Raw genomic sequence first — 24,598 nt, 5'->3', positions numbered from 1 at the left:
ATGTAGTATTTTTGTAACATTTACATTCAAGGGAAAAAAATACCAGCAAACCCATATGCAATATGCTGGAAAAAATAATCAGCTTGATCTTTCAGGTCTTTATCACGAACACAATAGCCACTGGTTTGTACCCAGCCTATTCTCTATTTAACTAGCACTTTCAGCTAGTACAGAATATTAATTTTCAGAAAACATTACCAGGAAGTTCTATGACATTGCCAAACAATCCATACATAGTTACTAAGCCTGAAACATGCAGGATCATAGGCAGAAACTAAATCAGGAAACCATGTTAATTTTAATATGGTCTAAAATTAACAGTAATAAAATTCTGTGCACAGCCGATACACTTATTATACTTTCTGAAACAGAAGACTATGTCTTTAAAATACAATCCAAAACTTATTTTCTACACTGTAGCTTAAAAACTGTATTGGTCAGATATTTCATGAGAATGTGTGTGTGGTGGAACCTATGTCCCACGTAAGTTCTTGTGCGTGCACAAACTTTCAAATTTTCAGACAGTTTACAAATAAATTACTCTAAGATGAGTTTATCAGTGATTAGAACATGTATGAATAAATAAGTACTTTCTAATTCCTTTCCATCTGTACATGGAAATAAAATAATAGCTGGTAGCAATTTTGATAACAAAATCTGAAAACACTATTATCAAACCATGTATCATTAAGTACTGTGAGACTAATACCGGGCTGGTATCAACCATTACAGAGGAAAATATACTGAAAAATTAAGTGAAGTCCAACATTAAAACAATATGTTACAGATCCTGTTAGGCACAGATTTCAAGGATATCTATTTTTCAGTTCCCTTGACCTACACAGTCTGCAAAGTTTTTTAGGATGCAATAGCAACCTGCTACTACTTCTATGGCAGTGGCTTTTTAGAAAGCATCAGCATTGCCATACTCGCAGCCTTCAGCCACTGTGCAGAAATTAGACTGATTTTGCAAATACGTGAACGCTAACTGTTATGCTGTCTTATAGAAAGTCAAAAAGATGACTTGGCCATTAGCGGCCTTCTTCTAGTAAGGGAGACTCTGGTAGAAAGCTTAAATTATTACTTGACAAAGCTGCAAAGCAATCTGTTGTAGACAGTAATTTTCCTTAGGCGGAGGATATGTGAAATATAAACACGGGAAGGAAACTGTAATGAGCATCATTAAGAGGCAATACTTCCTTTCCTTTACAGGCTAGCACCTGATCTGAGGAGAGGTAAAAGACGTAAAACAAGGACAGACGTTTCATAAAAAGGGACTGTGTGCAGATTTGGGGCAAAACCAGATTGCCAGAACTCTGGGTATCCTGGAATGAACTGACTTTTCCTTAAGGTTCAATCAGCAGCCCAAATCACTGCATCTGGTATGAGAAGAAAGTAAGACTTTGCATTATCTCAGTGCTGAGTCAGTAAAAATTATACAGTTCTATCCAATTAATCCTGTTTCTTATTTGTATAGCAATTTTACAAAGAGGAGTATTTGCATAGCAAGTCTAAAGATGTAAACAAAATTATTTTAAAAGCTTAAATTTAAAACTAATACAGAAGTACAATTTTACTAAATATTTACTATAATATCATGAAATACAATTTGACTAAATACTTAATATAGCATCATGAGAGCTTTATTCACATCATCACACAGGTAGTGCCAAACTGATATAAATTGCTGTATTTTAACATTTAACCTTAATTATAGCCCCCATGCTCTCTGGCTTCACTAATACCACCAGTTAAAATAACTACTGAGTATGGCTCATACTGCACCTCCAGTAACCCAAATCCATACAAAAGCAGTGACTGCTAAGTTTTCATACTCATTAGTAAGACAAATGGCATTATTGAGTTTTGAACACTCAATGACAGGAAATTCTCCATGCCCTAATATGGAAGTAACCTGTTTCTATACATTATGCATTGTGAAGGATGTTTGGGTTATTTAAAACTGACTTCATTGCTGTAACACAAACATCGGTTTTATGCTATCAAAAGGACCACACAAACGTACAAAACATACAAGACTGTCTAGTAACACTATGAAAGTTTGGGACTCTCAAAGCATATCCCTAAACACACTTGTTCACATCAAAGCACACAGGTGTTAAACCTTCCTAGATGGTTTTTGCACATCTACATGTGCCAAATTATTAACTCAGAAACTAGTGACACAGACACAACTCTGGACACAGCTTGTTCTCTTTGCAGGATTCTTGGAACTTACCCTGAAAAGGACTTGTTTGGATAAGAAGAAAGGCTGATTTAAAGGAAGAATCTTAATTCAAACCGCAATTGCAGTTTCTGAAGATGCTTTACACGTATGAATAGCCAAAGAAAGATGGAAGTGCCTTTTATGCTCTTTAGCACAAGCAAAAGAACTTTATTATAAAGTACTGTTATAAACTGGTATCAAGTGCTGTTATCATGTGGTACACAATGTAGTGTATTACACATACGCATTAAGTGGGCATTGCATTTCAGATTCATCCAAATAGCAGCAGCACAATTCTTTCTTCTCCTGCTGGTTCTTCCTTTTATACAAAAGCAGCTAAATTTGGAGGAAGTACAATTGGGCTGAACACATTCCTAGATCAAGCTGCTTGACATAAAAGGTGAAAAGTTACTACTAATTAATAGATATGCAGTTCAAAATGAAAATTCAAGTTTGAATGTATTCCTTTCTAGAATGAAAAATTCTAAGACCTCAGTGTGACTTGGAATCCTTAAAGGAGGTAAATACCAAGTTAGTTTTAGCTCTTAAGAGTACCCAGCCCATGAGAAAAGTTCTTCAAATAACAATGAGCATCATATGGAAGTTATCAAGAGCTCTGTTACAAGAGATTCTTCTGAACAAACACAGGAGGTGACAAACCTCCCTGCTATCTCCTCTGAATCAAGACAGCCAGAGGCAAAAAAACTAAAAGATAAGATGACCCTTTTTTTATCAGAGAGGTGAACTCTGCTTAAATGTGGTTATCCAAAGTGAAAATTCAAAGATGTAAGCAGAGCCTGTTCACTCTCGTCACTTGAAAAATGGTACATAAAATGACATCTTACAAAGTGAGTCTAAGCATTTATAGCTCTTGCCAGAAAAAAAGCTGAGGAATTGCTTCTTATGCTTTACTACTGGACAGCAACAACCAGAAAATGTGGTAGAAGATGAAAGAATTCTCAGAATATCTTCTGGTACTAGGCAATTTATCACACCAAAAGATGCTCAGCATACAATTATTAAGTAAACACTATTTTTATATGTATTAGTTATTGACATATTAGCTGCAGCGGTCTGCTGCCGTTGACCTGTCAGGCTCTGAATGGATTCCAGGAAGACCTATATCAAGATCTGTAATTGCAATATGCTTTAGTAAATCTGGAAAAACCTCAATCAGTTAGGCAGTAGAAGCTAATACAGACAGTGGCCCTCTATTCAAAACAGCAGAGACTAATAGGACAGGAAATGGGGATATGATACCTAGAAACAAATGGGGATGTGATAAGCTAGAATTAGTCTTCAGATGAGAATCAGTTTTCCATGTTTCAAATGCTGTCTGTTATATAGCCTGGACAGGAGTCTTCTGCAGAAGAGGGATTGTCTGGCATGCTGGAGCTGAGCCTGGGGTCCAGTGAGCAGGAAAGCTCTACAGAGATTTTTTTTTTTTCTTCTCTTTCTCTCTCTCTCTCTCTTTTTTTTTTTAAGCTGTCTGCATGTCATTCTGATCTTTTTCTTTGGCTGAGGAAGTAAAAACTGAGGAGATTGAGCCCGTTTGTGAAGAGAAAGATAAGGAAGGAACCTGTACAATTGGTTCTTTCACTTGAGTGTGTCACAAGGGTGCAGAAAACTCCCAAATGAAAGTGTGAAGGAGTGACATGTAGAGGTCTAAGGCCACCTCATTTGAAGTCAACAGGCAACGAGTCACTGTTTCTTACAACCTCCTCAGAACAAGAAAGGATGCTAACAGTGAGGAGGCAGGCTCTGGTGAAACTCTCATCTCACTTGGAGCAAAGCAGCATGCTGGGGCCAGTTCTGTGAATGTTATCAAGTCACAAAGTTGTTTGACAATAGAAATATCTGAGTTAGGCACCCATAGAGGCCCTCATTTCTCTGTACATGTCTTTTGTTTTCTTAACATTTTCCCAAACAACCATCCTCTACCACTGGTTTCTACAGGATCAACAGAATCAGTACCAAGTTACTATGAAATACCTTGCTACCAGAGCACATGCATAAATTGAAGACCGTAGTGTAGAACAGAAATATCCAAAGTTAATTTTAAATGAGTTAAGTTAGCAGAATGAATCATGCGAGGGAAGCTGGCTCTTCACTGAATGCGGTGCTTCAGCAACTCGATTAACAGAAGTTGTGTCCGAGTCCCTGAAAACCCAGTCGTTTCACACAGAAAAAAATACATCTATAAAATTAACAAAGGTTTTAAAAAATATTTGAAAAAGTATGCATGCATACCAAACAAGGAAGGATAATATACCTTAAAAATCAGAACAGTGTTTTAAACGTACTTAGTATTTGCTCACTTTTCAAAACTAGGAATGAAATCAAAGGATCCAGGCCCTCTCTGGGGGTGGGGAGAGCACCTCCCTCCTGTACACCGTGGCTGCTACAGGGTCTTTTTCTACAGTCCTCCCATCTCCTCAGGAAATGATAAGGTCAGAAGGACTGGAGCAATACATGGAATCAGTTTTCTCGCCTTATTCACCCATGCTTATTGCTATACAGAGAGCCTCCTTGCTGACCTGAATTTTCTGCTGAAATTATTTGTTGATACTTTACTGCACAGCCCTTGGGCAGAAGTAGTGCACTGTTTTTACCTCTAAAACCAGCTGGAATTGCATTTAAGCATGCACTCTGTCAACATTTGCTGTCTTGTGGCTCTGCAGCTCAAAAAATACAGACAAGCTTTGTCTGAAAGTACAGACAAACTCAGGCTGAAAACAGTTAACAGGACCTCTCTACTTAGGAATTAATTAGATTTAGTTATTTTAGGATAGCACATAATTGAAAAAGTAAGGGCACACTCGGGCCAAATCACTTTTGGCAGAGTCTTTCTACAGTACTACGTCACACCCTGATTTCGCAATCTATATCCAGTGCTGCCAAACAGAGAGTAATGCTTCATTTAATCCACACCCTTGTATAATTTGGCTAAGAGTACTTCCTTTACCCTGAAGGCACAGCATACACCAATTTCAAGTAAATATAAATGGTGTTCTTTTGATAGTTTTTGGAATCTTCAAAGATTGCTGTTATTGTGCTCTGTATTCAGTGTAATTTTTAGTGAAATATTTTAATTAACTTGCCTAGAAGAAACATGAAGAAGAACATATAAGAAAGGAACACGTGTATCTTTGATCTCAGTATAAACAATTCTAGCAAGTTGAACTAGAAAATACAAACTCTTTGACATTTATAACATCTTATCAATCAGATATAGTAAACTGGATAAGCAAGCTTTTAAAATAGAAGAACTAGATTGTCATTAATGTTAATGGTTTTGTCTCTGTGTCTTTACTACTCTGTTGGAACATTTCTGTGGTTAGATGAGCCTATTTATACATCTTTTGTTTTCAAATTAAAAATTCATTTTACTATTCATTTATAAACATAAACACTAAGCTCTTCTAGCTTAGAACAAGGTCCTGTATTTGTGCCTTGGGCCAGAACTCTGACACAGGCAATTGGTGCTGGCGGCACAGCACGAGAGGGCCACAGAGCTCTATGGAAGGTCTGCATCTTTCCCTTCAGCATCGCCTGAATGGCAAAAGAGCCAAAGTGAGGATACAGTCCTGTCTTAGTACTCTAACTCCTGTTTACTGAAAAGGTCAGGTATAAGGTAGAGCATCCTGGAGATGGCTCTAGTGACTGAAGAGAAACACTAAGATCAAGGAACTACGTACAAAGGTTGGCTGCGGGTGACAAGTGAGTCTTCATAATTTATTTGCACTGAAGGAAGTGAGACACTATACTGAAGTACCTTGCCTTCATAATGCAAATGGTATAGCAAAATAGGTTACAAAGGAACCAGAGATGCATATGCAAGATCCTGTAATGGGTGTTTAAAAGAAAAATAACCTTGAGAAAAGTATTTTAGGTTAAAGTTTTCAATTTTTCTATCCCATTACAAACATCAAAAGAAGTTCAAAAACTTATCTTTCTTTTCTTACTCTCTTCTCTCTTATACTTTTCCCCAAAATGAAAGGTGAGAGATAAGAATACCTTAAAATGAATGATCATTTTCCCCCATTTCCCCCCTCAGTGGAGAACCCATTCAAACTAACACACATAATCACAGAATCACAGAATGTTTGAGGTTGGAAGAGACCTCTGAAGATCATCTAGGCCAACCCCTCTGCTCAAGCAGGGTCACCTGGAGCACGTTGCACAGGATCCTGTCCAGACGGCTTTTGAATAGCTCCAAGGATGGAGACTCCATGACCCCTCTGGGCAACCTGTAAAGAAGTTTTTCCTCATGTTCAGATGGAACTTCCTGCATTTCAGTTTGTGCCCATTGCCTCCCATCCTGTCGCTGGGCACCACTGAAAAGAGTCTGGTCCCATCCTCTTGACACCCTCCCTTCAGATACTTATACACATTGATAAGATCTCCCCTCCATCTTCTCTTCTCCAGGCTGAACAGGCCCAGCTCTCTCAGCCTTTCCTCGTAGGAGACATGCTCCCGTCCCTTCAGTATCTTAGTAGCACTTCGCTGGACTTGTTCCAGTAGCTCCATGTGTCTCTTGTATCGGGGAGCCCAGAACTGGACACAGTACTCCAGATGCGGCCTCACCAGGGCTGAGTAGAGGGAGAAGATTACCTCTCCCGACCTGTGATATCTATGACATGCAATGCTCTTCCTAATGCAGCCCAAGATACCGTTGGTCTCCAACTAACATTTGTGACGCTGATCACAACCCTCTGAGCTCTGCCATTCAGCCAGTTCTCAATCCACCTCACTGTCCACTCATCTAAACCACACTTCCTGAGCTTGTCTATGAGGATGTTACGGGAGACAGTGTCAAAAGCCTTGCTGAAGTCAAGGTAGACAACATCCACTGCTCTCCCCTCATCTACCCAGCCAGTCATTCCATCATAGAAGGCTATCAGATTGGTTAAGCATGATTTCCCCTTGGTGAAGCCATGCTGACTACTCCTGATCACCTTCTTATCCTTCACATGTTTAAAGATGGAGCCAGGATGAGCTGTTCCATCACCTTTCCAGGGATGCAGGTGAGGCTGACTGGCCTGTAGTTCCCTGGGTCCTCCTTCTTGCCCTTTTTGAAGACTGGAGTGACATTGGCTTTCTTCCAGTCCACAGCCACGTCTCCTATTCTCCATGACCTTTCAAAGATGATTGAAAGTGGCCTAGCAATAACATCCGCCAGCTCCCTCAGGGTTCATCCCATCAGGGCCCATGGACTTGTGGATGTCAAGCTTGCCTGAATGATCTCTAACCTGATCCTCCTCCACCAAGGGAACATCTTCCTTTCTCCAGGGTCTGGGATTCCTGAGGGCCAGGCTTAGCTGTAAAGACTGAAGCAAAGACATTCAGTATCTCTGTCTTCCCTGCATCCTCTGTCAACAGGGCCCCTGCCCCATTCAGTAGCAGGCCCACATTTTCCCTAGTCTTCCTTTTGTTACTGATGTATTTAAAGAAGCCCTTCTTGCTGTCCTTGACATACCTTGCCACATTAAACTCCAAATGGGCCTTGGTCTTCCTAGTCCCATCCCTGCATACTTGGACAACGTCCCTATATTTGTCCCAAGTGGCCTGTCCTTGCTTCCACCTTCTGTACACTTCCTTCTTCTGTTTGAGTTTTGCCAGGAGCTCCTTGTTCATCCATGCAGGTCTCCTGCCTCCTTTGCTCAACTTCTTGCTTATTGCAATGCACTATTCTTGAGCTTGGAGGAACTGAGCCTTGAATATTAACCAGCTCTCTTGGACCCCTCCTCCTTCTAGGGCCCTGTCCCATGGGATTCTTCCAAGAAGGTCCCTGAAGAGGCCAAAGTTTGCTCTCCTGGAGTCCAGGATTGTGATCCTACTTTCAGCCCTGCTTCCTCCTCGCAGGATCCTGAACTCCACAATTTCATGGTCACTGCAGCCAAGGCGACCTTCACATCTCCAACCAGTCCTTCTTTGTTTGTTAGTATAAGGTCCAGTAGCGCACCTCTCCTTGTTGGCTCCTTCATCACCTGTGTCAGAAAGTTATCATCAGTGCTCTCCAGCAGCTTCCTGGATTGCTCGTGCCTTGCTGTGTTGTTCCTCCAGCAGAGGAGGGTGGTTAAAGTCCCCCATGAGAATCAGGGCCTGTGATCATAAGGCTACTTCCAGTTGTCTGCAGAAGGCCTCATCTACTTCTTCTTCCTGATCAGTTGGCCTGCAGCAAACACCCCCAACAGTGTCACCCATGTTAGTCTGCTCCTTAGTCCTTACCCATAAGCTCTTGACCCGCTCATCATCCACATCTAGGCAGAGCTCCATACATTCCAGGTGCTCTCTAACATAAAGAGCGACTCCCCCACCTTGCCTTCCTGGCTTGTTCTTCCTAAAGAACATGCAGCCATCCATGGCAGCATTCCAGTCATGCAAGCCATCCCACCATGTCTCTGTAATCGCAATGAGATCATAGCCCTGCGACTGCACACAGATCTCTAATTCCTCCTGTTTATTTCCCATGCTACGTGTATTCGTGTACAGGCACTTAGGGCACTTCAGAGAGGTATTCGAGCATGCTGATTTCCAAGGAGGGGTGCAAGAGGTTTCTTCATAGTCTTGTCTTGTAGCTACTTCCTTAGCTGCATGCAACTGTTGGAGGTATTCCCCACTTGAGCCCTGTTTTGCTGACTGCATGGTCTCTATAACTTTCCTCTTCTCTCATCTTTCCTAGTTTAAAGCCCTCCTTACCAGGTTGGCCAGCCTGCTGGCAAAGAACATGTGTGCCCCGTTTAGTGAGGTGGATCTCATTTCTCCCATTCCATTGTCAATCTTCAGACAGGGTCCCATGGTCACAGAAACTAAAACCCTGTTGCCGATACCAGCTGCACAGTCACTTGTTTACTTGTTTACTTGCAGTATCCATCTACTCCTCCTCCTATCCTTTCCCCTCACTTGCAAGACCGAGGAGAAAATGACCTGGGCCCTCGGATCCCTGACTACCATCCCCAGGGCTCTGTAATCCTACTGATGATACTTTCCAAGTTGCCCTTGGAAGTTTTAAACCTAATGCTCTTCTGCTTTTAGTCAAAATACTTTTAACTGAAGTCAGTGTAGATAAGTCAGTTCATATCTGCTGAAGATCTGATTTATTTGCTTAGCAAGTACTTCATCTCAGTTCTTTCACCCTCTTTTGAAAAATAAAGAGAAATTCTGACTATTGGATTTAAAACTTAACCCCTTATGGTAATTTCTCTGTGAATATGCAATGCTTTATAGTTAAAATCTACTCTTGTAATGAATGTGAAGATATTATCTAAGATACCTTACTTATTAGGAGAAAAAAAAACAGAATAATATAAACAAAAACCTAGGAACTAAAACAAAAGTATATTCACTTTATAAAGGGCTAGTCATCTGTTCTTTCTCTTAACAGTTTTCTAATATTATTTATATCCAAACTGAGGGGAAAATGTAATCCAATTTCCAAAAGAAGGAAAACATGCACAGTTAGTCCAGAGTTAAGAAGCAATTCAATTTTAAAAATTAAAGCAAAATGTGAATTTCCCTCCCTCAGGTTTATGGATCACTGTAAAATTTATATCAAATTATTTTGACACTTGTATCTTCTAAGTGCTCTATTTCCATGATAATTCAAGTTGCATGAACTGCTGTAAATTGCTGTGTCTAAAATTCTGCAAAGTTGCAATTAGATACCTGTAATAGTAATAAAAATATAAAAATAATAAAAAGTCAATTCATGTTTTTACATTATGAATACAAAATAAAAGACAGTTAATGGGCAAAATTTTGAAAGTTAGAACCAATTTGCCATTAGAGTAATTAAATGAAGATGCCACACTTCCAAAAAATTCTAGCACCTTAAAAACGTGAGCTGTTAGGTATCTTGTGCTTTTGGGAATCTAGTAAATTAATTTAAATGAGAGGGGAGTTCTCCTGAAAATTTTTACAAAGTCAAGTTTATAAAAAAATACATCAGGCAGGATCAGTTCTTCAAATGTATGACAGAGCAAGAAAAGAAAATTGCATAAAAACATAGAAACATAACTGAAAAGTAAGAGAAGTTCTGGGCATAGATTTTTTTCATCTCAACGTACATCCACTCTTTTTAAATATATGAGCTAATCTAGTAAAAGAACCTGTCCTTCTGCAAGCTTTCTTCTCACATATTCTTAGACCATTCTCTATTTCAGCATGACCACTATAGGACAAAGTGTTCCAAATTTATACACAAAGGAATTTTTTTTAAATGAGATTAAACCCAAAATGGCTAGCAGAATACTAATTAAAGATTTTCACCACTAAATTGCCTAATAAAATGAAGGCTATTATCGCAGTTCCACAGTGAACAAGAAGTTCACAGCTCTCCGTCTGTAGTAGTAAGGACAAATAAGAAGAGATCAGAACACTGGATAAAATCAAAACTACTAAAACTCTTTTGTGCAGGCATCATAATTTCATTTCATTCTTTTATTAATCAGTATCACAACCCCCCCCCCCAGCAGACTCACCAATATTAATGAATTTGTAAGAGTGCCTTATACTAAACATTACCTACCTCCCCTTTGTAAGCATTTCAATGAAAAAAAGTAATGAAAATTAGCTTCCATCATTACTGTCACTTCCTAGCATCTTGCACTACTCTCAGACCATTTTCAAGCAAGTGCATGGTATTGAATCACTCTTATGTATGTATTTGACCACATTATGCTCCTGTCCCAATGTTAAGAAAGTGCAAGGCTGAAAAGAAACATCTCAAAATGACTCAAAAGTTCTCTCAGCTGAAATTAGACATTATGGCAAACCGCTACACCATTTCTATAGCTCCAATCTGTACAGCTCTGCAGGCTTAACTGCTTTCCCCACTACATCAAATCTAAATGAAACTGTTGGGTGAGCTAGTGAGGCAACACAAATTCAAGCTCAACAGGGAATGGATATACCCAGATTTTTCAAGACAAAATTGAGAGATCTTTTCTTATCTTTACCTTCTCCTTTACACACATGCATATAAAAACACATATAACCCAACAAAGCTATCTCTCTTAAAAGATGAATCGGAAGAGATTTCACTCCTATTTTGGTAAAATACAGTATTTGCAGTACTACACTAGGATCAAAAAATAAAAATGGATGTATTCAGTGATCTGCATGCTGTTCAATTCACTTGCATGAATCAGGTCCCAGTAAACAGGTTTATCCAACTGGTACTCCCACAAAAAAAAAAAAAAGATCCCTCAGGGTCAGTATTATATAACTTCAGTACAGCAGTGTGGGAAGGCCTGCAATGCTGCTGGCCATACTACGTGCTTTCTCTTAGTCATCTGTCTGCCAAATAATTCTTTTAGCCACCTTTGAAAACCTCACCAACCTGTATCCAAACATAGACAACCATATGCTACAAATACTGTATTTCATGTTATACTTGGAATATATACACCATATATACTCACAGCCTTCAGTTAATACATATGCTGTCATGTCTTTCAATATTTTAACTCGTAAACCTCTTTAGGATATTTTATCACTGTTCATTTTCAAAGTAAGCTATTCTAATAGTAAAACCGATAAAATTCAATTGTTCATTTGATACAAGACATTTTCAATTACAGTTTGTATAACAAGTTTTGGGTTTTTTTTCCTACAGTTTCTAAATAACAAGAGATTCAAAGGATTAGGCCACAAGGAACTGGCTTTCTACACGCTCCTCTGTGACTAGCACAATATTTTGTTAGTAGCTTTCCTCCAGTCTCTCTCAGTCCACAAAGGAGAAGATCTAGTCAGGGAAAAGAGCCGCATATGACCTAATATATATATAATCTAATATACAACATACATGATCTAATTATCCTAAACAGGCTTAACTGGGCTCTAGATAGCCAAGAACAACTTGGAGTATCCCCCATCCCACCAAAATTGTGCTGAAACTCAAGCTGATACAAGTACTGGGGAGCTTCAAAGGTAATATAAAATCATCTTTGCTTTCATTACCTCTCAAGGAGTGTAGCTTGCTGTGCACAAGTGAGTTCTAGCAGAAGATCCTATATTTCTATGCAATTGCTAAGACAACAAGCAAAAATTTATCTGATTTGTAAATTGACTGAATGGTGTTGGTCACTCTCTGTTAAGCTGTAATATCTTAATTCTAACACAAGAAACATAGTAATTGAGCTTCACTGTATCTTTTTAAAGTTCGTGTATCATAAGAATCAATGTTCAGTTGTAACACTGCCAACTCCAAATATTCAAAATAATGAATCAGATCCATTCCCCCAAATATGAACTTATTTTTAAAAGTAAGTTTAGACCTTTTTTATGTAGGGGACTTTTAAGCCATTGGGACTAATGTTTATTCAAACAGTCCATATAGAAAGCTGTTAGAATGTTATCTTTCGTTAACAACTGAATGTTAAATTCTCATGTAACCACCCAAACTCAGGACAAATTAGGCACAACAACTTTGATAATCAAGTCACAACACTCTTTTCTACCCAGGAAACCCATGAAATTGCACTAACTCTTATCTACACGTAATGTTAGTAGAATATTATAAAGTAAATATCTTCAAAATAAAGATTTGTCAAAATAAAGACCGATTTAAGTCCTCCATGGATTATCACAGCAGTACAAAAGATAGATATTATAGTGACGGGGAGGCTACACAAAACATTGAAAAAAGTTGCTGCAAACCTAATAGTACTGCAATAATCAATGATACTAACAAACATATGAGGGTTTAATTTTTGACAATGTTTCTGCAGTATCTCTGCAGAAATGTGAATTTTGTAACTTGAAATATCTCCTTTTTCTCCTAAGAAAAAGAAAACAATGTTTTAAGAGTATTTAGCTGATGCATAAATACTTTTGATAATTTTGATATACTACTTTTGATTTCGCTGTTTGCTTGAGACTGAAAAAAGAATTTTTAAATAGTCTATCAAATATATTGGAGGACTGAAGTGCAATACTCAATTTTGTTAATATGTTCAAAGAGTGAGAAAGAGTCCTTTGAAACTTTCACTTTATATAGGTGAAAACACCTTTGACTGTCAGTTGCGTTAATGGATAGAAACCTTCTAATTGTTCTCAACCTTGCCAAAGTGTTGTGTTTTTTGTTTTTGAGATTTTTTTTTAAGATACAAGAACCATCACGTTCCTAGCACATATGTAATTAATTTTAAGAGCAAGTTTAATTACCTGGCTTTATTGAAGTGAAAATTTTAGTGAAAAACTCTGTGCAATATTTATAGCCAAACTTCAACCTCCCATACAGTTATAACTATTAGAGTCACTGCTAATTATAACTATTTGAAACCTAAAATTTATTTTAGAACACTTGCCCTGAACTTAGTGGTAGTTACTGAATTCAAAAGTGACTGCTGAATAAAGCCTAAAAAAGTGGGCCAATTCTTTCATGTCATGCCACAGATCTGCAAAACAGTATGTGAGACTGCAAGGAGGTGATTTCACTGTGCAAAGACGCTTACAATCTTAGTGAGGAAGGCAATAGGAAAAAATAAAAACAGTGCAGATTTTAATGTTTCTCAGAGAACAGATAAATGAAAGCTGGAGCTTTTGTTACTTCCTCATTTGTTTAAAAAATAACAACCAGGAAATGGGTAATCCCGAAAGAAGGTACAAAGATGAGAACGTGAGAAGGAAAAGACAGGAATGGTTGAGAGAGTACTGGATCATGCTCAGTGCAGTGCTGCAGAGCAGTGCCGCAGGATGGATATGATAAAATCAACACAAACACGAGCAAAAGCAGAGCTTATACAGCACAAGGAAGATAAAATTTCAATTGTGACTACAAAAGACAGGCATTAGACAAATTTTCTTAAAAAAACTAAACAGTGCCAGAAATTTAAACATTACATATTTTTAGGAGAGATTCCCTAAAATTTACTAAACATTCCAGCAAGAATAAAGTAATTTGCTGTATATAGAACAAGTAGAAATCTGAGGAGACTCAAAGCTAGGATAAGACTTCATAAGACTTCAAGAATACGAATTACAAAAGACGAGACTTAGAGGAGGTGATTTTCTCCAAAAACACACATCTAGCAATCTTTGCAAACCACTGAGAGAGCTATCAGCTATTTCAGCTGCAGCATTACTGAGGCACAAACACAAGAAACACAAGAAAATTTGATATGGAAAAACAAATTACAGTCCTGCAGAAAAGGTCCGATTGACAGGCTATCAGGATGATCACTAAGAAAACCTATGTTCCATGCCTTCTTCTCAAATTTAACAAGATCTTTGTGAGAGAACAGCATAGAAGATTAGTTTTCTTAAATTTAAATTAATTTTGTTAAATTTAAGGAAATCTCTCTAATGAAATGCACAGAATTTAACATACAAGAAACAAGCTGATCTGCATGTCTTGTATCTGCTTTGTGGTACCTACTTCAGTAGTAATGATTTGTGAAAATCAATGACTTTTTTTTCTCTCTTATAATATTGATCTTCCAGTAATTCTAACCATACTCATGACAAAACTCATAATACACCTGTTGCACAGCACTCTACAGCATTCAGGGGAGAGCAGTTATGTTGTTTATCTTGATTTTAGCAAAGCTTTCAACACTGTCTCCCATAACATTCTCATAGATAAACTGATTAAATATGGACTGGATAAATAGAGAGTGAGGTGGATTGAAAACTGTCTGAACTGCAGGGCTCAGAGGGTTGTAATCACTGGCACGAAATCTAGCTGGAGGCCAGTCACTAGTGCTATACTCCAGGGCTCAATATTGGGGCCAGTAATGCTTAACATCTTCATTAATGACCTGGATGAAGGGACGGAATGCACCCTCAGCAAGTTTGCTGATGATACAAAGCTGGGAGGAGTGGCTGATAAATCAAATGATTGCGCTGATATTCAGAGGGACCTTGACAGGCTGGAGAAATGGATTGACAGGAATATCATGAAGTTCAACAGAGGGAAATGAGAAGTCCTGCACCTGGGGAAGAAAAACTCCATGCACCAGTGCAGGCTGGGAACCATCTGGCTGGAAAACAGCTTTGCAGAAAAGGACCTGGGAGTTCTGGTAAACAAGTTGAACATGAGCCAGCAACGTGTCCCTGTGGCAAAGGCAGCCAAGAACCTCCTGGCCTGCATTAGGAAGAACCAGGCTGAGGGAAGTGATTCTTCCGCTCTATACAGCACTGGTGAGACCACAACTGGTGTCCAGTGTTCAGTTCTGGACTCCCCAGGACAAGAGAGACATGGATATACTGGAATGAGTACAGAGAAAGGCCACTGAGATGATTAAGAGGTTAGAGCATCTGACATTTTAGGGGAGACAGAGACGTGGGACTGTTCTGCCTGGAGAAGAGAAGGCTCAGAGGGATCTTATCTATATGTATAAATACCTGATGGGGGGGAGTAAAGACGACAGAGCCAGACTCTTCCAGTGGTGCCCAGTGAAAGGCCAAGAGGCAATGGGCACAAACTGAAATAAAAGAAATTCCATTTAAACATAAGAAAAAAAACTTTTACTGTGAGGGTGGTCGAACACTAAAACAGGTTGCCCATAGAGGCTGCGGAGCTTCTGTCCATGGAGATACTCAAAACCTGACTGGACAACAGCCCTGAGCAACCTGCTCTATGTGACCCTGCTGTGAGCAGAGGGTTTGGACTAGACCATTTCTAGAGGTGCCTTCCCATCTCAATGATTCTGTGATTCTACGATCTTAACTTCACTTTCACATAAAGGATGTTCTGTGCTTGGGGAAAAGTGCTGAAGCACTGTATTTGCTGGTTAAATAATGAATGATTTAATTTATAACAAAGCAAGCTAGGATGCCTAAGCAACACATGCAAAACTCAAGATTAAAGACAAAAGAATATAACTGAAGAAATTCTTTAAAGAAACAATACAAGATACACTATGGAATTACATTAGTTACAATTAGAACTTAGAGATGTGATAGTCTAACACAATCCTGCTGCGGTGATCACGAAATGACCAATCTTGAGGGAAGTGAGGAAGGCAAGTATCAGAACAAAGCTTAAAGGGCTTCAGGAAAGCAGACCTTGGCTTGTTTAGGAAACTGGGAGGGAGGATCCCATGGAAACTGTCCTGAAGGATAGAGGAGTTCAATAAAAGACGGTTGATCTTCAAGGACAACCTCCTCAAAGCACAAGACTGGTCCATCCCAATGTGCAAGAAAATGAGCGGGTATGGCAAAAGGCCAGCTTGGCTGACCAAGGAGCTCCTGACTGAGCTCAAATGTTAAAAAGGCAGTACGCAGAAAGTGGAAGCATGGACACTACCCAAAAGGAATCCAGAAGCATTACTGGGCATGCAGGAATGGAATTAGGGAGGCCAAAGCTTGGCTAGAGTCGAAACTGGTGGGGGATATGATGGGCAACAAGAAGATCATGGAAGATCAAGGAACATGAGAGCCTGATGCCAATGTGGCAGATCAAGTGACAAAGCAGATGAAGAGGCTGAGGTATTCGGTGACACCTTTGCCTCAGTCTTTACTGGCAATGTCTGCTCTCAGTCCTTTTCCTGTGTGTGTTGCAGCAAAGTTTGGAGGAGTGAGATACTACCTGTGGTAGTAGGAGGAGGAGCATGCCAGGGACTACTTAAGTGAACTGGACACACACAAGCTTATGGGACTTAACAGGATGCAGCCAAAGGTGCTTAGGGAGTTGGCTGGCATCACTGCAAGGCCATTCTGCAGTATCTTTCGAAGACCTGAGATTCCTGATGCCTGGATTAAGGCAAAAGTTACACTCCTTGTATTAAAAAAAAAAAAAAAAAAAAAAAGGTGTGTGGTGGGAAAGAAGGTAAATCCAGGAAACTACAGGTTGGTCAGCCTCACCTCCATCTTCGGAAAGACTACAGAGCCCGTCCTCATGTCATGGAAACCATTTCTAGACATAAGAAAGTGGCTGGAAATAGTGTATTTATCAAGCACAAATTGCACCAGCCTAATCTGATTGCCTTCTGTGACAAAATGGCTGACTCCGCAGATGAGGTGAAAGCAGTGAATACTTTCTTTGACCTTCAGAAGGCTTTTATCAGTCTCCCAGAGCATTCTTGTAGCCATATTGGGAAAATATGACCTGGATGGCTGGACTAAAAGATAGGTGAAAGACTGCCTGGACCTTTGAGGCCTTGCTAGTAGACCAGTTACAAGTGGCATTCCTCAGGGGTTGTGGCCAATAGTGTTTATCATATCCATCAACAACCAGAATGATGGGACAGAAGGCACCACTGGCAGCTTCACAGATGACACCATACTGAGGGCAGTAGTCAGTATGCTGAAGGGCAGGGCTGCCATTCAGAGGGACCTTAACAAGCTTGAGGAATGGGCTGACAAGAATCTCAAAGATCAGCAAATGCAAATATAAAGTCCTGCACCTGGGATGGAACAACCCCACACAGCACAGCAGTACAGGCTGGGGACTGACTGGGTACAGAAAGGATATGCAGAGAAGGACCTGGGGGTTCTGATGAACAGCAAGTTGAACATGAACCAGTAGCATGCCCTCGCAGCAATGATGGCTAACTGCAACCTTACTAACAATGTAGGTAGAAGGTTGAGGTAAGTGGTTGTTCTCCCCTACTCAGTACTTGTGAGGCCATATCTGGACTACTTTGTCCAGTTTTGGGCTCTGCGGTACAGAGGATATATTGACAAACTGGAGCAACTCAAGCAGGAGGCAACTAAGATGGCTAGGGAACTGGAGAACATCATGCAAGATGATAGGCTGAGCTCAGTTTGTTCAGCCTGGAGAAGGCTTAAGGGGATCTACTTGCTCTCTTCTAAATCAGGGTGTGGGTTTGAAAAGACAGACAGACTTCTCAGAGGTGCACAGAGAAGGGCAAGAGACAATGGTCAGAAGTTGAAATATAGGAAATTCCAATATAGGGTAAGAAATTTCATAAGGGAAAAGGTTATTGGATTTTTCACATAAAAGTATTTGTGTTTGTGTGAAACAAATCTACCTACATGTGGAAATGCATACTTAAAAGAAAAGCTGAAACATACAACATGTAAGAGAGCATGCACAGCACATCTGTTAAAATGACTAGGCATGTTTAAAAGTAATGTGAAAATTACTTTTATTTGAAGTACTATAAAATAATTTAAAACTATTTCTGCAAAGATCTCTGGATACAAGAAGATTTAAAGGTCAGGAGAGATTCTGCTACCTTCAAAAAAACACAAAGGTGGATTATGCAGATTTTCCAATGTTTCTACCTAATGGAAGACCTAGCTAATAAAATCGTCTTGCTAAAAGAACAAAGTGCTGCACGTATCCAGGCTGCTACACTGTCCATGTCACAAGACAACAGGTACAACCTTATCAAGTTAGTAGAGCATGCTTATGTGCTGGTTATTAGCTAAAAAAGAACGTTAACAGGACTTTATACATGCTACCTGTAGGGACTTCACTGTAATAGGAATTCCATGTTCTGCTTTGAGAAGCATTAAATAAAAATGTAAAAAGGTAACAGGGAAGTGTGAGAAGTATAAGACAGAATAACTTGAGTATCAGTATGCCAACAAAACTTTCAGGAATCTTTAACTGTCCAGTAGACAAAAATGAAGGATCCCTTTATTACAGGCAGTTGTTAATGATGCAAGGTCCATTATAATAAATACAGATAAGTATATATAGTGTACATATAAAACTAGCACAGAAGGAGTCTTTGTGCTCCCAGCACACTCCATAATGAGTAGATCTGTTTTAGTGAAGATTTCATTCTATTTAAAATTAAGACTAAATTGACAGGGAAGAGCTATAGATACCAGCAACTATATTCACACTTGATAGTCAATGGGAAAAGATGAACTAGAGTGAAACTTTCTTCTACGTTTTGATGAAACAACTCTAGCATAGCAATTTAATCACAGTAGTAGAACTTGGAGCCCCCCAAAATGACGAAGAGAAGTCATTTAAGATTTTTAAAGATTTTCTTACAGGAAAATCTATTTCAATTACGCTTCAGTAGTCTTTTATGTTGCTTTTCCCTAAGAATCTAAATTTCCTTGTTACTTTTGTTGTCTACTGAAAAACCATTAATATGTACCAAGCATAGCACTACCTCTATTTCTTTTTTACTTTACTCTCCTTGCATAAATAACACTCTGTGCTTGAAGAGTGTGTTAAAACATTAGTCAGTTCTGGCAACAACTGTATTGGAAGCATGCATGAACACCTATAGTATATATTTAAGTTTGATCATGATATTAAAAGGTCTCCATCTACATATTTATCTGTGCTTCTATCTAAAGTAAAATTTAAGACAATAATGTGTGCATTGGTTTGAGCAATATTAGATATAAACACTTAAAACAACTTAAGGTATATGTTAATTTTCTTTAAAGGGTTAGTCCACTTATTTTAAATATTCACAATGTATAAGACAGAAAAGGTATTCTACTGTTTCTATATGATTTTCATGCCCTGAAAATACTAAGCATCTGCTGTGAGATAGATGGATATTATTATGGCTTTAACAACTCTCTTTTTAAGATGGAAAAATGGAAATACAGAGGTTAACTGGTGGTTGGCCATTTGTATTGTGAATTAGTGATAAGAGTGATTCTGAGACTAATCAATCTTTTAGTCCATGCTGAGAATTTTTTTTTTTTGAAAAGTAATCACAACTTGATTTATGAAGAAAATTATCTCCCTTTAGGAGACAACTCTATATAATTATAGAGACTATTCCTATTTTTACTATCTATATTTTAAATCCCTATTACCTATTTCGTTTATATTTTTCTTTTTTTCCCCCTACTTCTTTTCACTCTGCTCAGGGATACAAAATGAAAACACTTGGAAACTAAGCTAACAATTTTGTGTCTTACAGGGACCCAAAAAAAGACATGAAATTATCCATTTTGCTATTCAATATTTTGATTAGCAATGTAACAAGATACTGTCAAAACAAACAAGTATCATAAAAATGCATAATTTCATTGCTTAGTTTTTCCTCATGAATACAAAAACCAAAACTCTAAAAACATATTTAACACAATTGCAAAGAGTTGATTTAATAATATAGTTCCTAAATAAACCTCTTTTCTTATTACTGTTTTCTTATATTAATAATTACGCTTTTTTAAATGTGATTTTTTTTGTTTTGCAGTGTCTGTGTTTAAAATATCCTAAAACAAAATGTTAAATTAAGAAAAGCTGGTAATTACACATTGTTTTAAGAACTTAAAGCACTAATAAGTAAGTGTAGAGCTTGAACAAAAAACATTACAAGGGAACAAATATCAATATTGGACTGTATCAGACTACACTGGCTGTATAAACAATGGCACATACAGCAACCTGGCCACTCCACAAAAGAGATTCACAGCAAAATTATATAGACAGGAAAAAATCATCTCAAAAGTTATTACCCATTCCCTAGAGAGAATGATCAAATAAAAAAAGAAGCTTACCACTTTTAGTAGAGAAAGGATACAGAGGATTCAATGAGGTGCTCAGAGTGCCTGACAGTCTTAACTTGGAGTGTGGTGACAGCAATGATGGCACAGGAAGCGAAAGATTTGAGCTCGCCTGTAATAGGAAAGGCAAATCAGAAAATGAAGTGTAATTTCCTGGGTTACTTACTGATGCAACAGCTAAAAGAGAAATATTTGATTACTCTAAATAAGTATTAAACTCTAGGGGGAAAAAGAGTCAAATGGATGGTAAACAGCAATTTCAAGGGCCTTTTTTTAGAATATTTGAAAACACAAGATTTGGAAAAATTATTGACAGAGCTATAAATGGAATTCCATGTTTATATATGGACACAGAAAATATCAAGCAGTGACAACAATGGAACAGAACTGTTTGAATTGGCTACTTCTCTTTGCATGTTAGTGTATAAAATAAAATTACATTTATATATGGTAACAAACTGAAAAAAATGTAAAATAACTTCTCATTTTAGTATTTACACTACACTGCATCTAAGAGATTACTTTGTATTAGAACGAGTGAAAAAAGGTTAAACCTATCCTAAGTCAAAATTGATTTCTGCAAATTAATACAGCATATTTACACCAAAACACCATACACTTTCTTTATGCAAGTTACACAAAAGACACCTGCAGTATATGTCCTTATTTCCATAATAACAAAGATAAGATAAAATATGCTATGGAGTTTATTTGCACACACACAGCTATCACAAAGCGTAAACTTTTCTCAAACTTTATTCTTGATATATTTTTTCATAGGCTCTCTGGGATAATATATTATGAGAATCTGAAGTTTTTACATGATCAAATACAGAATTTTCTTGTTTGTTAAACATATTTTCATTGGCTGCCTTTGTAATATGACCACAAGGAAAGGAAAACAGACCTTAAACAAAATGTTCTTAATTATCTTCAAATGAAACAAAATTTATGCAAAAACTTTTAAGAGAGTGATTTACACAAAACAATATAATTCTCAACACTTTCAAAAAAAAATCAAACCTATTCCGCAACTTAGAATAAATGTATGTGGTCACTTAACCCAAATGAAAGCCCACATTCAGTGGAACACTTCCTTTGCCCCCATAAACTTTAGTTCAGACTCTTAAACCGTAGTTGTGAGCCAAAATATAATGATGATATTTTGCCAGTTTTCAATCTACTGGATTCTATCTTCTATTTAAAGAAATGGAGATGGCAAAAACAAAGTGAAACAATAACTTATTTCCAAAAGTTATATAACTTATGTAACTATTTCTGTCATTTAACAATCATTATGCAATTCAACAGGCTTCAATAATGCCAACACATATACATTTTTACATGTTTAATTATAAACACACTTACATACGTGCTTACATCCCTTGGACCTAAACACTAATATTTAATCAAAGCTTGATGCAAACTTTCAGGTATATGACTGTTTATCTGAAAACCCTAGTCAGGTTACTCTGCACGTATTTTTAGGGCTTTATTATCCATAAATCAATTATAGGTTAAATTATTACTACACTAGACCTTCATCTTACTGTAGGTGGTTTTCATCCAGTAACATGGATGTAATTCTACTGAAAAGTATGTGATAAAAACTGTCTTTTACTCTGTATAATGGAGTACTGTCTCAGCAATTGCATGCAATTCTAATGACTATATTCCAAAACTGACACGAAAGAAAAGTAAGACAGAAGATCAGATTAAACACTGAACATGATACAAAAGCGTAACAGCTGGATTTTACTGGAGTGTATGAACACAACTGAATGTTAAAAATAGTAATTGTGAAATGTAAGCAGAATGAAGAGAGGGCTGTTTTACTGAATAAAAAAATATTTTTATATTTTATGTTACATACGTAAGTGCTTTTTTATGTTACATATGTAAGTTAAGTTTTCTTTGATATGCACAAATATGGTGGAAAGCCATTAGCTTACGTGTTTACTAAAACACAGAAAAATAACTTCCTCTACAAACATGTCAATCCGAGTTTTCCAATGTTTCATCATCTTCTGTTACTGACTTAACTGTAGTGAGAAAGATCTCCCTCCTGCATGAATTTCTGGGTGAGCGCACACTGCATTTTTTTCCTCAATGAGTGAAACCTGTGTATGTTGTCCAGGGAAGTATCCCCATGAAAGTTTTTGGAATTCCCTTTCAAATTTGTTTGATATCAAACAAGTGGTTCAGAAATTACTAGGGAATGAAGACAATTTGATTATATCAGCCTTTGGAAATCAAGTTAAACACAGCAGAGCAAACTATTCAAAACTAGCACTTACAGATACTTTTCTGCTTCGCCCTACAGAGAAAAAAAAAATCAGGAGAAACTTGTCTTGATTGTGGTACTTGAATGAAGAGATATGAAAATCTGTATGTAAATTATATCCGTACAGAATTTAATTCACTTCTATTTTCCTGCTGTATTACTCAAATACACTCATTACACACGGCAAATAGACATGTATATTAGAAGATTAAATATGTTCCTGAAGTTTCCTTTTAAGAAAATTGGCACTTTTAAAATGCAAACTAAGTTCTATCTTACTATCCTTCCTTCCTCTCCAAGCCCTTAAAATAACAAGACAAAAAAGGCTTTTATGAAAGAGATATTCAAATGAAGTTTGAAAAGTTTTAAATTTAAGAAGTCTTACAAGAGTGACTCATCCCTTCTTAAAGGCAGTGAAGCTCATCTATATAAGCCTGCCCATCTGAAGTAAATACAGAATCAGCATTTTTATGATCTTTGTGGCACTAGCTCTTAAATATTATTTAAAACTCTAAAAGGACCAAAGAGAAAAGAACAACACTGTAAGACAGGAAGGAAGCATTCAGCTAATAGTTGCAGACTAATGATTTAGCAGAACTGCTTCCAGGTGAAATATAATTACCTATGAAAAGCAATTAATTTTCCTACAACAGACACATATAAAACTACCTATAGAACAGAGTGAAGCAATCATTATTTTTGAAATGCATGCTGTGGGAAAGGATTGCTACATACCTTTACAACAACGAGCAAAGTTGGCTAAGATAGCCAAACATCAATCTACTTATTTTTCACAACAGACTTCGCTTGCTTCATGCAAAAACCACAGCTTTATCAAAGACACAGTTTACTACTATCCCAAATTGAGTAAAACTAAGTTATAAAATTAATGTAGTTTTTGTAGAGGTAAAAAAATACCTGCATAATTTTTGCCAAGTTTAAACAAAGCTGATTTGCATTTTCTTTTTTGTGTTAAGGCAGCTCTACGCAAATTATGCAAATAAACATTTTCAGTGGAATTAGTTTTCACATTAAAAGTGAATTTAATGAGATTAAAAAAGGGAATACTGCAAGACTTGACAAGTTGACAATAACAATTTCTCTTTTTCCTAAGAATGCAAATTGATGACCTTTGCAACCAATATTATCAGCATTTCCATATGTACTTGCAAGTCAAATCAAGTTGGCCAGATCTATAGTACCTCTTATTCTTTCAGTTTTAGGCTTCCCTTTTGAAATTTTAGGCCTTTAGGACACTCTTTTTAAAGACAGTTAAAAGGTTATTAGACCATGATTTTATAGAATTTAAAGTTGACAACAGAATTGAAATGAAAACAAAACACAAGTTAGGCTATTTCTTTTTGTCAATGATGGAAGAGATATAGAAAGAATAATATTTAACTTTAAGAAAACAGTGCTACAATTTTTAAATTTGCAATATAAGTTTGAGTCAAGTTTACATCTACGTAAAATCAATTATTTCTATTACAGCAGTGTTTGAAGGACTCCAGCAAAGACTGGGATTCCACTGGGGTAGGTCCTCTGTAATCACGCAGACATAGGCAAAACTGAAACACATGGACTACGTTTGCCTGAGGCAAGCGTGTTCCTCTGATAATCCCTACAGTTCTCTTACTCTGATCATCCAGATCAGGAACCCATCTGGATTACAATATAGCTGC

At 37.5% G+C, this 24,598-nt stretch overlaps 1 protein-coding gene across 4 annotated transcripts in view; it reads right to left on the bottom strand.

Annotated features, from left to right (window-relative positions):
* AHI1 (Abelson helper integration site 1) overlaps window positions 1-24,598 on the bottom strand; it is a 109,326-nt gene that overhangs the window by 35,164 nt on the left and 49,564 nt on the right. For all 4 annotated transcript variants that reach the window (XM_067293687.1, XM_013959112.2, XM_067293688.1 and 1 more), the window contains one exon: window positions 20,627-20,744. In XM_067293687.1, coding sequence (XP_067149788.1) covers window positions 20,627-20,744 — 118 coding nt within the window. The remainder of the gene's footprint in view (window positions 1-20,626; window positions 20,745-24,598) is intronic.

Source organism: Apteryx mantelli, chromosome 3 (genome assembly GCF_036417845.1).
Source record: "Apteryx mantelli isolate bAptMan1 chromosome 3, bAptMan1.hap1, whole genome shotgun sequence".
Classification (NCBI taxonomy): Eukaryota; Metazoa; Chordata; class Aves; order Apterygiformes; family Apterygidae; genus Apteryx; species Apteryx mantelli.
The sequence above is the reverse complement of the archived record's forward strand: the minus strand, read 5'-3'. Positions and strand labels throughout refer to the sequence as shown.